Source organism: Chrysemys picta, chromosome 6, assembly GCF_011386835.1.
Source record: "Chrysemys picta bellii isolate R12L10 chromosome 6, ASM1138683v2, whole genome shotgun sequence".
In the NCBI taxonomy this organism is placed as follows: domain Eukaryota; kingdom Metazoa; phylum Chordata; order Testudines; family Emydidae; genus Chrysemys; species Chrysemys picta.
Window position 1 is genome coordinate 42255526 of NC_088796.1, and position 13970 is coordinate 42269495.

General features: G+C 41.3%; 1 protein-coding gene across 17 annotated transcripts in view; it reads left to right on the forward strand.

The window, feature by feature from the left end:
- Positions 1-13970, forward strand: part of MAST4 (microtubule associated serine/threonine kinase family member 4) — a 422044-nt gene that overhangs the window by 361030 nt on the left and 47044 nt on the right. For all 17 annotated transcript variants that reach the window (XM_065599050.1, XM_065599051.1, XM_008170656.4 and 14 more), the window contains one exon: positions 9597-9658. In XM_065599050.1, the coding sequence (XP_065455122.1) occupies positions 9597-9658 (62 nt within the window). The remainder of the gene's footprint in view (positions 1-9596; positions 9659-13970) is intronic.

Sequence of the window (13970 nt, forward strand, 5' to 3'; positions counted from 1 at the left end):
ACCATGAATTGCTTATTATTGTGTCCAAAAAAATCCATTTTTTTGTATCTGTATAAATAATTTTTTTAAATGTCTCTTAAAAAGTAACATCTCCATCCACCATTTTAGTTCAGAAGCAGAGGTTAAAAAATATGCATTAGTGGTATTATACATTTCAATATAGTGATTTCACAAAGGAATGTTTGGAAATACTTCTCTCTCTCTCTCTCTGTCTCTCAGAGCATTATACTGAGATCATCCTGTTGAAAACTCTTTAAATTTTGCATGGAGCAAAGATTTAAAAAGCAATAATAGCTGTTATCAATCAGAAATGTCACCCTGAATCACTGTTGGATTTCTAGACAGTTCATTAAAATGTGTATACAACGTTGGCAAATAGTCACAGAAAGGATTTCCTTCCCCTTGCAAGGGAAGCTGCCAATGTAAACCCTTCTCTACTTTTTCCACCTTTGTTTGCTGCCATGGCCATAGTATCTTTTCTTCAAGTGAAATGGTGCGTGCATTACTTGGAGATAATGCCAGATAAATGTATACTGTACTGAAAGCAATACCACAACAGATTCATCACTTATCAGAAACTGGTGGCTGCATTTCTGAAAAGTTCCCTGGGGAGAGATTTTTCCCTGTGGCTTTTAAATTACCATCTTTACCTTTTTGAATCATGAGTCTTCAGAAATGGTTTAAATCAATGAAATAAAAAGGGCAGATGTTTAATGGTATTTAGATGAGTTTTAAAAATCTCTTCAGGCATTGCAAAATGGTTCCTTAGTTCCCTGCTTCAGAAGCTGTCTCTTGGTTCCATTCCATTACTACCTACTGTTTGCAAATAATATGTATTTCTCAGATAATGGTTATTTTGCAAAAGTTCTGTTTAAAACAGAACCATTTTTAATTTGCTATTTATGAAAGCAATTTGGGCTGAGAAGGCTGTCAAAGTACATTATACTGGTTTGGTTCTCACCCATCCAATAAAGGCTACATCAACACTTCCATTATAACCCCCTGCCTCTCCACTTGATTCACAGCTTTATAACTTGGCAGTAGAATTCACTCCAGCTTGAATCTTGTTGGTATAAGAAGCCTTAACCCAGGAGAATTTTTTTCAGTTTAAATTTTAAAAAAATAATTGGAACATTAATGAAAAATGTACTGTTATTGACTTTGTTCCCTTGAATGATTTTTTTGTACTTCTGTAACACTAAAAAAAAAATCTTTGTTTTTTCAACATGACGTTTTACAGACTTCTGGTTCATATATTTTACTAACTTGTTCCCTTTGTGTTTTGTTTTTAATTTTAAGCAACAGACTTATCTACATTTAAAACACATCATCGACACATGGGAGTAACTTTTAAAAACCCATATAGTAATTCCCTAAAAAGAACTGTGTACTTAAATTTGTTCTGGTGAATAAAATAAGTCTTGTACAAGCCTCAGAACAAGAATATTACAATTATAAAGTCCCCTAAGTATTAAAGTAATGGAAATGTCCAGTTAAGTTAATTTATATAAATATTCCATTATCCGTAGAGTTTACACATTCAGTTGACAATACTGACATGTAAAAATTAACCTTACAAATTTCTGGCAACCTTATCTCTGATCCATAGCACATACTCGCAAACTCTTTCAACATATACTTATGAACTAAAATGTGTATCTTCAGTTGTGTAAAGTATGTAATTAACTATGTATATGATTAGATTAGGACTAAGCTTCCCAAGAGCTTTCAGTTACTACCTGTCTCATTTAGCTCTTATTACCCTGAGGAGTTCCTGTGTCTGGATCTACAGAGCATATTCTGTGGTTCCATTTTGAAGCTGAGAGGGGCAACCAGGTAACTTGGAGATCTTGGGAATCTTAATACTTCCCCAGAGTAGTAGCTATGGGGTAGCCAAAGATCCTATTACATTCCTTAAAGTTCTAGAAAGAAAATGGCTCTTAGCTGATCTTGTTAGGCACTTTACCTTTTGTCTGCATAAAATTTAAAGCATTGAAAACCTTATCTGGATAAACTAGATGCCAGTTAGCTTCTAGTACTATGAGACTTTAAGAAGCCTGACTAGGTCAGTAGCTGCTCCTAAATATCAGTGGTACCCCAAGGAAGGTCCTAAGCTCCACAGGATTCTGAGCAACTTGATTGCCTCTCTTAATTTTCACTACCTTGGAGAGTTCCTTAGTCTAACAAGACAGGAGATCTGCAGAATTAGGAATTCTTCGAGTGCTGGTCTCTATGTGTATTCCAGGCATGGATACTCATGCCCACAATGTGCCTGAGATCAGATTTCTAGCAAGCAGCATCCATTGGTCTGTGCCTGCAAAGTTGCTCTCTTTGTCTCCCTGCGGAGGGGCAGGCATGGACACACCTCTCCAGTTCCTTGTTACCACCACATGGCCTGAATGGGATTCCTCTGTATCTGAAGCTGCTGCCTAGCTTTCCTATCTGTAGATATATATTGTAAACAGCTTTTAGTATTTTACTGTTTTTAGTGTTTTTCTAGTTATACTTAGTATAGAATAGTTTCTTCCCCACTCCAGGGGCCCTCCCCTGCTCCCCTCCCCTCAGGAGAAGGACTATGCCTAAAGTTCCAGGGTTTATGAACTGTCTCCCCTGCCCCTTTTCCTTCTGTGTCAGTGACAAACACCATCACTGCCTTTACTGCCTTGAGGAGGCTCACATCACCACCAACTGCAGCATCTGCCGCTCCTTCCCTCCCTGAACATGTGAGGAATGAGAGCTCTGTCTGAGGAAACATCTCATGGAGAGAGCCACGAGACCCTAGTCGGACACAGGATGGAGAGACCCCTTTATACAATGGTTGCAGGCTGTGAGCAGTGCGCCTCCAAGAACAAGAACCAGAGCAGAGGCCAGAGTTTACTCACCCAGAAATCACTCCCTCAGGCCTCTCATGAGAGTAAGGGACATAGGCATAAGGACTGATCCCCTTCTAGGTTTGCCTCTGAGAGAAAAGATCACTCCCTGACTCCGTCTAGGTCAGATGAATCCTCACGCATGGCTCCTAAATACATAGGTCCCCATAAACCTGACCAAGTGGGTAAGGTGTGAAGGAGAAAGGGTCCGTTGGTACCATACCTGCTCCAACTCATAAGCCGAAGGATTGGCATCTGCCAGCACCAACTGGGAGCTGCACTTTGGACTCCCCTTCAATGGTACTGCCACGCTCTGAGAAGGATCTTCCAAGCCCTTGGATGCACTGGATCCATCGTTTACCACCTCTGGGACCTCTCGCAGTCTAGATCAGAACCTTTACCTCTCCAGGGCATATTTTTACCTTTCCCTACCCTCAGTTTCCTCTGTGTTCCGGTCCAGTCGTCCTCAGGAACATGTCAACACTGGACAAAGGAACCACCTCATGGAGAAAGGGATTGTCCCATATTCTTTCTACAAGTCAGAGTTTGTATTCACTGATATCATCAGCACTGCTGATAGAACCTGAAACAACCTTCTTGTCAACTGAGTCCAATGTTCTAGACAAACCCTTGCCTCACAGGGAGGCAAGCCTGGATAGAGACTCCAGAAGATATTCCAGCCCTCCTCCTCCCAGATATGACTACCCAAGGGACTGTTTTCACTCAGTGCCATGGGGCTCTCCTCAACTGGTCAAACCTTCATACTGGTCACACTGGGTCCATGGCATGGGATCCTTATGCTGGGCAATCTGGATCTGTGCACGATTCACATTGGCCCTCTCTTCCTAGCCAAAATCAACTGGCGTCGTTTGAGTATGCAGAGGAAAAAATCAAGCTGGATCTGACAGTACCAATGGTTCCAACAGGCATGACGCCCTCCTCGTTCAATGAGGCAATTTCTCCATCATCACCATCCCGATCTGATAATTAAGGCTACGAGTCAGTCACAGATTCCGTGATTTTATGAGACCTCCGCAACTTCCTCAAAATTCCACTAATTCAGCCCCGGGTGGCGGGGCTTGGGCTTACTTACCCTCTAACCCCATCCCTGTGTACATTTCCGTGATTTTATTGTTTATTGCCCATGTATTGTCTGTGACTTTTAATAAAAATACTCGTGCCAAAATCGTAGCCTTACTGATGATCACAGACAATACCAGCAGCTGTAGCAGAGGGTGGTGCCCAAGCTCCAGCTTCCATTAGAGGAGGTTCATGACATGCAGCATAGACTACTGGACATCTTACAAAACTCTGGTTCTTGGTGGTTGGCCCTCCCAATCAATGAGGCCATTTATGGAACCAGCCAGAGCAGTATAGCATACCCCCTGCATCCTGTGCCCCCACCCTAAAAAGGGTTGAGAGGTGATATTTTGTAACAGCTAAAGGGGCAGAGTTTCTGTTTACTCACCCAGCACCCAACTCCTTAGTGGCGTAGGCAGCCACAGAAAGATCTGAACTGCAACACCCTCAAGCAAGACCCGCAGATGCCAAATGCCTTGACCTTCTTGGGAGAGAAGGTATTTTCATCAACCACCCTCGGATTTAGAATTGCTAACTACCATGCCCTGTTAGCAAAATATCATTTTACTAATTACTCTAAAGTTGTGGAGTTTAATGACAAATTCCCCAAGAGGAAGGGCTCAATTCCAAGCCCTCATAGACGAGTGTAAGCTGGTGGCTAAAATCAGCAGTAAACATAGCCAGTACCATATCTAGAGCTATAGCTACAGCCATAGTCCTGATGCGTGAATCATGGCTTCATTCTTTGGTGTTCAAGATATTCTTTTGATAATACTATCAATGACTTGCTCTTTGAGTCTAGTCTCTTCAGTGAAAGACTTGGTGAGACATTACACTTGGTAAAGCACTCCAGAACAGCCCTCCACTCCCTGGGCATTTATACCCTGGTCCCAAAGAGAAAACACCACAGGCAGACTGCCCCCTCAGCTGTTTTACCACCAGCACCCTTACAAACCACTGTGCAAATACCAGAGGGTATAAAGATCAGGTATACAGCTTTCTCTTCAACCACCACTGCTCAACCCAACCCACCAACCAGGGATTTCTTTTGACAAGATGCTTGAGAAATGCATCCCCTTATTGACACCATTCCCTACTGCCCCCCAAACCCTTTGGTGGCCGCCTCTTTTTGCGAGGGAGGGAAATAACAAAGGACAAGTGCGTACTACAGATCATCAACTCCAACTACATAATCAAGTTTCTCTCTCCTTCCCCACACAAGCCCTCTTTTGGATCCCTCTTCAGAGATCGTCATGAAATCTTCCATAGGAAGTGAACTCTTCTCCTGCAGCGAGGGGCTATAGTGCAAGTGCCACCCCAAATCAAGGGAAAGATTCTATTCCCCATACTTCATAGTTCCCAAGAAAAATGGGATGGAGATCAATTCTCATTCTATGCCAGCTAAATGTTTTTATTTGAAAATCAAAATTTTGCATGGTCACACGGACATCAATAATGCCTTCTCTGGAGTAGGGCATGTGGTTCGTGGCTCTTGATGTGAAAAATGCTTATTTTCATGTGGACATTCATCCATCCTACAGAAGGTTCTTCAGATTCCTGAGGAGCACTTTCAGGTCAGAGTACTCCTGTTTGGGATTGCTACAGCACCCTGCATTATCTTTGCGAAATTCTTCTAAGTGGTGGTGGTCCAGATGAGAGTAAACAGCTACATTGTGTTCCTGTACCTGGACAATTAGCTACTAACAGGCAAATCCAGTCCAGAGTCCAGTCAGTGACCATATTCTTACACACTCTTCTGGCATCCTTGGGACTCTGCATAAACAAAGAAAAGTCCACATTTTTAGGAGTCTTTTTAGGAGCAACCCTAGACTCGATCTCAGTGAAGGCCTGTCTTCCTATGGACAGATTCTAGGCCGCGAACAGCTGATATGACCAATTTCCCATAGACCTCCTGCAGTCAAGGTCTGTCTAGGCCATGTGACCTCATGAACCTACATAACCTCATTCACAAGACTTCTGTTACCTGAAGGCCTGGCTCTGGTCAATTTACTCACCAAACAGAAACAACATGAATACCAAGGTAACAATCTATACTAAGGTCACAGCTGCTATCGTATGTTAGACAAACCTGGAATAACTGCACACGTGAGTCCCTTTCCTTCCACCCACACCCAACATGACCATAATCACAGACACATCCCTCATAGGATAGGGAGCCCACATTGCGCAAGGCACATCGTTTTCTGGGGATGGGGAGGGGCAGGATATATATCAATCTACTGGAGCTGAGGGCAATCCATTCAGCTTGCAATTCATTCTTTCCACTAATATGGTCTCCTCATATCCAGATAACATCAGACAACACGACAACAGTCTTCTACGTAAACAAGGCAGAGAAAGATCTCTTCCTTTCTGTATAGAGGTAATCCGTTTATGGCATTGGTGCATTAGGAACCACATACCTTCCAGGTGCACAGAACTCTGTGGTGGGAAATCTCAGCAGACATTTCTGTACAGATCACGAATGGGAGATATGCATTTCTGTCCTGAACGATGTTCCTGCTTGGTAGTGAACGCCATCTTGGGATCCGTTCACCTCCCAGATGAACAAGGAATTCCATCTATAACTGCTGTAGAGCAGCACTAGGCTAGGAATCCAGGGCAATGTCCTCCTATTTTCCTGAACATGCCACCTGAGGTACACCTTTTCTCCTGTCCCACTGCTACCACTGTGAAAGATTCATCATGACAAAGCTTGAGTCATTCTCATGGCAACCAACTGACTCAGATAGTTCTGGTTTCTGGTTATCTTACAAATGTCAGTCTGTCCTCCCGTAAGCATCTGTCCCTTCCCAGATCTTTTAACTCAGAAGAATGTCAAGATCATGCATCCCAACCTGTACCCTCTTCAGCTTATGTCCTGGTATTTGCGTGAGCATCAGACCTAGAGCATTCATGTTCAGAGGCCGTTCAGTCTATCCCCAGACAAAGCAGAAAAGGCTCTAGAAAATGCTATTTAACTAAATAGAAGCATTTCTCTATCTGGATGCAACAGAACCAGTTATCCCCAGAGTCACAGATAATCCTACTATTTTGGACTATCTCCTGTCCCTGAAGACTTGACGGCTTCCCATAGGTTCACTGCATGTCCGTCTAGCAGCCAGCAGTGCCTTCCATCCTCCTGTAAAAGGCCACTCCACTTTTACTCACCCTACAGCAATTAGATTCCTGAAAGGTCTCATTAGGACCTTCCCACCAATGGTGAAATCAACACCCTCAATGGGAACTCAACCTTGCACTCTCAATATTTGCCAGACCACCCTTTGTACCATTAACCATGTTTTCAGTGCGCCACCTGTCCATGAAGGTCACCTTCCTAGTCATTATCACATCACCCAGAAGCATGAGTGACTCACCATATACCATATTTCATAAGGAGAAGGTTTCCCTTCAACTCCACCTGAAATTCATCCCTAAGGTAATTTCTGAGTTTCACATGAGTCAAGCTATTCACTTACTGGTATTCTTTCTGAAAACTCAGATTTCCAATGGGAGGAGACTTCACTCTCTCGACATCAGATGGGCTTTGATTTTCTATCTGCAAAGAACAAAACCAATTGGGAAACCACCAAGGTTATGTATCAGAGCTATCACAAGGACCAGCGTTATCTGCTCAGAGAGTCTCTAAGTGGATCTCTGGCTGCATCATTCTTTGTGTTGGCGTGTATTCGTCCTGATGGGGTGAAGGACCATTCTACTAGAGCACAACCATCCATACCTTCATGAAACATTACGCCTCAGTCTAGGCCTCTTCTGCAGATGCAACAGTTGGAACAGCAGTTTTACAGACATCTATATCAACTGCATCCTTGCAACTCCCTCTCCCTCCTCCTACTGCCAACCAGTCAGTCACATGTGGAATATACATAGAAGCCAACACTCAAAGAAGGAATGGAGGTTACTTATCTATAACTGGAAGTTCTTTGAGGTGTTTGTTCCCTATCTGTATTCCACTACCAGTGCTCCTTCTCCTCTATTTCAGATCTTAACAGTAAGAGGAGGAAATAGGTTGGCAGTGCTCCGCACTGCCCCTTGTTTCAGAGCACAAGGAGCGCAACGGCACAGACCAATGGACACTGCTTGCTAGAAATCTCCAGTCTCAGGCATGTGGTGTGCATACATACCAGCATGTGGAATACGGGGGAGGGGGGATACACATCTTGAAGAACCACCAGTTACAGATAAGTAACCTCTATTTCTGTAGGATAGTGAAAGCTAAGATGAGCTATTTGATTATTCAGTATATTTTTCTCCATTGCCTTTCATGGTAGAAACAATTAAGATGAATATTAGAGAGTCAAGGTGGGTGAGGTAATATCTTTTATTGGACCAACTTCTGTTGGTGAGGCAAGTTTTCAAGCTACACAGAACTTTTCTTCAGGTCTGGATTAATTGTGATTGCCTCAGCACGTCCGACTTAGGCTCAGACCCTGCAGATCTGTTCCTTTGACGGCAATGACAGTGGTGTTCAATGACCAACCAGCATCATTAAAGCAAAGTATCATTTATTTAGAGCACAAGTATTACAGAGCAAATATATCTTTAAAACAATCAAACACACTACGTGAGGTTCTAGTTTACCAGGTGGTTAACATTTTCCACATAGGGCCCCTAGTAGGACTAGCTTCCTGTAGACCAGGGGTAGGCAACCTATGCCACACGTGCCGAAGGCGGCACACGAGCTGCTTTTCAGTGGCACTCACACTGCCCAGGACCTGGCCACCGGTCTGGGGGGCTCTGCATTTTAATTTAATTTTCAATGAAGCTTCTTAAACATTTTAAAAACCTTATTTAGTTTACATACAACAATAGTTTAGTTATATATTATAGACTTATAGAAAGAGACCTTCTAAAAACGTTAAAATGTATTACTGGCATGCGAAACCTTAAATTAGAGTGAATAAATGAAGACTTGGCACACCACGTCTGAAAGGTTGCCGACCCCTGCTGTAGACTCTTCCCAGTGCATCTCTGTGTCAGCTTGTCTCTTTGTCGGAGCTCACTAACAGTCTCTGGACAGTCCCTGGTGACTCACCTCCCTTTACAGGAATCACTTTTTAATTGTTTTATCCCTTAGGTCTGGTAACTCCCAGCTCTGGCAAAACAAGGTTTACAGCATACTTGACACAGGATACAGGATCTTTTAAGCCAACAGTTTGCCCCATTGTCTTTCAAGTGTCTACTGAAATAATCATATTTAGGAAGCCTTTGTGTTGCTTCCTTGTATGGTGTTCCCACAGCCCTGTCCTGCTAGATCAATACATTCCCACAGGGAAGTTTTATAACCCCAATATACAGTAACTTCCTCTCACTGCCCCAGGCACATATGGGGTTCATAAAGTTGTTACATCTCAGTATTCATAACGTTATTACATAGCAGCTCCGTTTCTGTCACAGAAGGATTCATAAAGGAATTCGACAACAGGTCAGAATTTCCGAAAGGGGATTATCCTCCTAAACTGGAGGACTTAACTGATTTTTAAAGGTCATTTAACCACTAATATAGGCAATACAACACTTGTTAACTGTCTGTTCCAGAGAAGTGACATTTTCATGTTTTTGTTTGGCACTTGCTTCTGTTTGCTATATGTATTCTAAAATGAAGTTTCTATCCTTTGTTTTCAGAAATAGCTCAGCTAGCTAACTATGACAGTGGCACAGCAGAAACTCCAGAAACAGATGAATCAGTAAGTGCAAGTCTTCCTGTTACAGTGGTGGTGGCTGATGTTTTTAGCATATCAGTTTTAAAAATACAATGATGTGTTAATTGCGTTGTTTCATTACATTCTCTAGTAGATTTTTTACATGGCTGGCTGAACAAAATATAGGTTAACTTTCAAACCAATGCCAAGGTTCATAACTGATTAAAGATAGCAACAAGCAATAGCCCAGTTATGCCTTCTGTTTTCAGGAAGTTGTAATTTTCACCATTTTCATAAAGTCACTAATATTTACTTCTGTGCCTGGAGTTAGCTATTGCTAGAGACTTGCTTGTTTTCTTGTTACCTTTTACATTTCTGCTTAATCACTGTATTTTTTTCTCTTTTTGAAAAGGGTTTAAAAATCCCTCCAAAACTAGAATATTTTGCACAGACTTTTTAAGTCCTCCACTTACACAGTGATCCAAAATTTAAGAGGGTGTAATGCACTGAACAGATAAATGTCAACAGGTTAAAGTGGTAGCTCTACATTTGGAAATTAAGATTTGTGAGTAGGAAGACTGTGCATTGAGTTTAAAAGATATTTTGTTGCACTTTGAAAATACATATTGTGAAGATATTATACTAGGGCTGTGGGTAGTAATAAGTAATATAAAATAATCCTTTGCAGTGACTTGTTTAAATTGCCCAAGGTAGAATAAAAGTCAGTGGAGATGACTGGAATTACTGGTGTGCTTAAGGGCAGAATTTGGCCCATTATAATAAAAAACAAACAAACCTAGCCATTTTTCTTCTAAACAAATAAACCATAGAAAACACAGAGGTAGGATTACAGTGCAGCTTCACAGCAAAAAAAGCAAATGCCTTTGGGCTGCATACATAATTCAGTTCAGTAATAGTTAATTGGCATGACAAGCTGTACAAGTATTGCTAGTGTGTAAAATAGAATCCTCAGGTATCTGATGAAAATACTTCCAGTATTTTCCAGGCAAAGGCCTCAGACTGTGTCTGGGGGATTTTCATTTTATGATCATTTCTGATTTGGTGGCGGGATGCCATCTACAAAGGGTTCAGGTGCTGTGACATGGAGGTAACTGTACCTTTCTATGCACCTTTGGTCCATCTGCATCTGAAATATTACATAGATCTGGGCACTTAATTATCAGAAATATACTGACAAGAGGTTAAAGAGGAATAACAAAAATGATTAGGGGGCTGGACTTACTGAATTATGCAGTGTGACTAACGGTTAAATATGGCTACATATCAGGAAACACTTCATGATAATGTATTGTGTTAGTCTCTGGAATAATCACCCAGGGGGCGTGGTGGAAACCTTGTTGCTTAGCAAATGTAAAACTAGACTGTCCAAAACACTCATAAATGTGTAATTAGGAACAGTCTTGTCGTGGCAAGCAAATGAATTAAATGACTTAATAGGTCTCCACTTTCAGCTCCAGATTATATCATTCTGTTAGCATACCTAGTGGCTTTCATGTACTATATTGTTATATATTGTTATATATACCCTATTTGTGCAAAATGGTTGCCTGGAAAAGAATGCTTTTCCCCCACTGCCTCCTGTCCTTTTCAAAATGCCCAGACCGACACCAGTGTTGGTCCCTCCCCTTTCAATGGGGGATATCCTCAGAGTTTCTGAAGACCTACGAGTTGCATCTTGGCAATACAGGAAAGCAAGACTAATTCATTTAGTGCTGCCACACTGGGCCATACCCACCTGGGATAGGTTAAAATAATGTTTACCACTCATACCCCAGTGCCACTTGGTGTGTGTGTGTGAGCGGGGGAGGTACATGCTGCTTGAGAACTCTGTGGAAATATCCTGAGCCCTCTGTGAAGGAATATACATACCAATTCAGACATACTCTCTGGAACTAAAACCTCCCTCCCATCTGGCATATCAGATCTATTTTGAGGAAGGATATGGGAGAGAGAGTTCTTCACTAAATCTTGGAGACCAATTGAGTGGCTTCACCAGGGTTCAACATTTATTTAAACTGGTCCTGCAGGAAATGAAAAAGTCGCTGAGTACATAAACAACAAATCAAGTAGGAAGAAGGATTTCTTTGCCATACATATAGGAAAGCTTTATATCATTAAGTAACCCCAAATTTAATTAAGAGTTAAGTTTCCCAGTGGTGCCTCACATCTTTCCAGAATGTCGAGGTCAGCTACACTCCAAACTCTGGCAACCAGGATATGAAGAGTTGCCACCTCTACAATTAACCTTAACTCTGTCCTCTGCGCATACTAGTTTTTTCATTTTCTACAGAACACTCTGAGGACAGAACATATGAGCACTCTAGGACATAGTCTTGACATTCCTCTTTGCTAAGGCAAAACTGGGGTTTAGGTCAAGCATAGTGAAAAGGAACTACCTGTCCTGCACTCAAGCACTGGGCCTTCTCCACACAAACCACTCCAGACTTGCAAAATGCAACCTCTCTGCCCCCCTGTCACTCTTCCCCTGATGATTTCTTCCAAGATAGTGTCTTCACTTATCCCCTACTTAGCCCCAGAAATCACTAGCATGTATGCCACCACATTATTGATAATCCCCAGGACAAGTACACCACCGCTAACGCAACCTACAGAACTTTGTGCTGAAATGAGGCATATTTGATCCCTTTGATGTCCTCATGCATGTCTCCTATTAGCTGTGCCAATATACTCCAACAAATCCCTCCACCTTTCAGTACAACTACACTGACACTGTTGGAGTGCATGTCAATAAATGCTATAATTCAAATCTGTGGAGCACAACATAAACAACACATTCTTTTAGTCCTTCCTCATGTCTGTTTATTATGGTAAATTATTCCCACCCCCATGTACTGAACAGGGGCGGTCCTAAACTAGCTGCAAGCAACTGGCGCCCTAGGCGAACCCTGCAATCAACACCCCAAACCCAAGGCAGATATAAGCTAAGGTTTTTGGTAAACTGGGAAACATTTTGCCCCTTTTTTTCCTTTTAATGTTTTTTTAAGTATTTTTTTTAAACAGAGGCTTAATTATTTGGTTTGTCCGTCCATCTGTCTGTCCAACCAATGTTTCTGAGATAAGATAAAATAGAGACACGAAATTTTCAAAATAGATTTGTACACAACAGCTAGATGATATTTCAGTCCAATTTCAAATAAAAATGCATTAAAAATGTTAATTATAATTTTTATTATTACAAATCCAAAATCATCCATGACGCTATCCTGCTTTAACTGCCATTACCACCACATCCAATACAGAAAGAAATAAGGAAACTCTTCAATGAACTTTAACCTGTATTTACAAAACACTCTGAATAAAAAACACTGTACTCTTAAAATATGACTTTTCTTGCTTTAAGTTTTGAAAATTCAGTCACCAGTTCTTTTAGATCCAATATTCCAGCTATTTCATGCTCTATTGATATTGTGGCAAGTCCAACAAGTGTTTCTTGCACCATTGTTGAACGCAGATATGTTTTTATCAATTTTAAAGTTGAGAAGCTACGTTCCCCACTAGTTACGGAAACTGGCAAAGTTAAAAGAATGCGCAGAGCTATAAAAATGTTTGGAAAACTGTCTGTGCATTTATTTTCACAAACAAACTTCAGCACTTCTTCAGGAGTGGAATGTTTCTTAAGTCGTCTTGAAAAAGCCTGAAGCTCACTACATAAATCTGTAGCATCAATGTCTTTTTAATTTTCATGAGTCAATGCCAACTCCAGTTTCATACAAAATTCTCTTATCTGTTTTGCTGTTTTCTTTTGCAAGCTGTGGATATCATATAGAAAGCCAAATACTGACTCTAGCTGCTGCATCTGTTGAAAACTTTCGTCAACCGTGTGAATAGCAGTATCAAGGACTGCGATGTAGAAATTCACTTTGAACCTTTGTTTTGGGTTCTGAATGGGTGTGTCTCGTCCTTCATACGAAAACTGCTGTTTCTTTTGCCGAATGCTAACTGGCTCTGGTTCAAATTCTGTCGGAAAGTCTATTTCTTCAGCAAACTTGAGAGGATCTACCATTGTTCTTTTGAACCCTTAATCATGTCTGAATTCCTCCAGAATATTTTTAGTTTGCTGCAGTTTTTGAATAGCAGAATGTATGTTCAAGTTCTTTTTCTGAAGTTGCTTACTAGTGAGGTTAATCTTGAAAAGGATATTATACCACAAAATGAGTGAAGTCACAAATTTGAATTTGGAAAGGCTATTTGCAAGAGCTTCTGCATCTGAACATGCCGTATTGCCAGATGATCCAGTAAAGGTAATATCATCATAAATTTCAGTTAGGGCATCATAAGTGTTTCCAAGTTCACAGCAAAGAGGCTTCAAAGTATC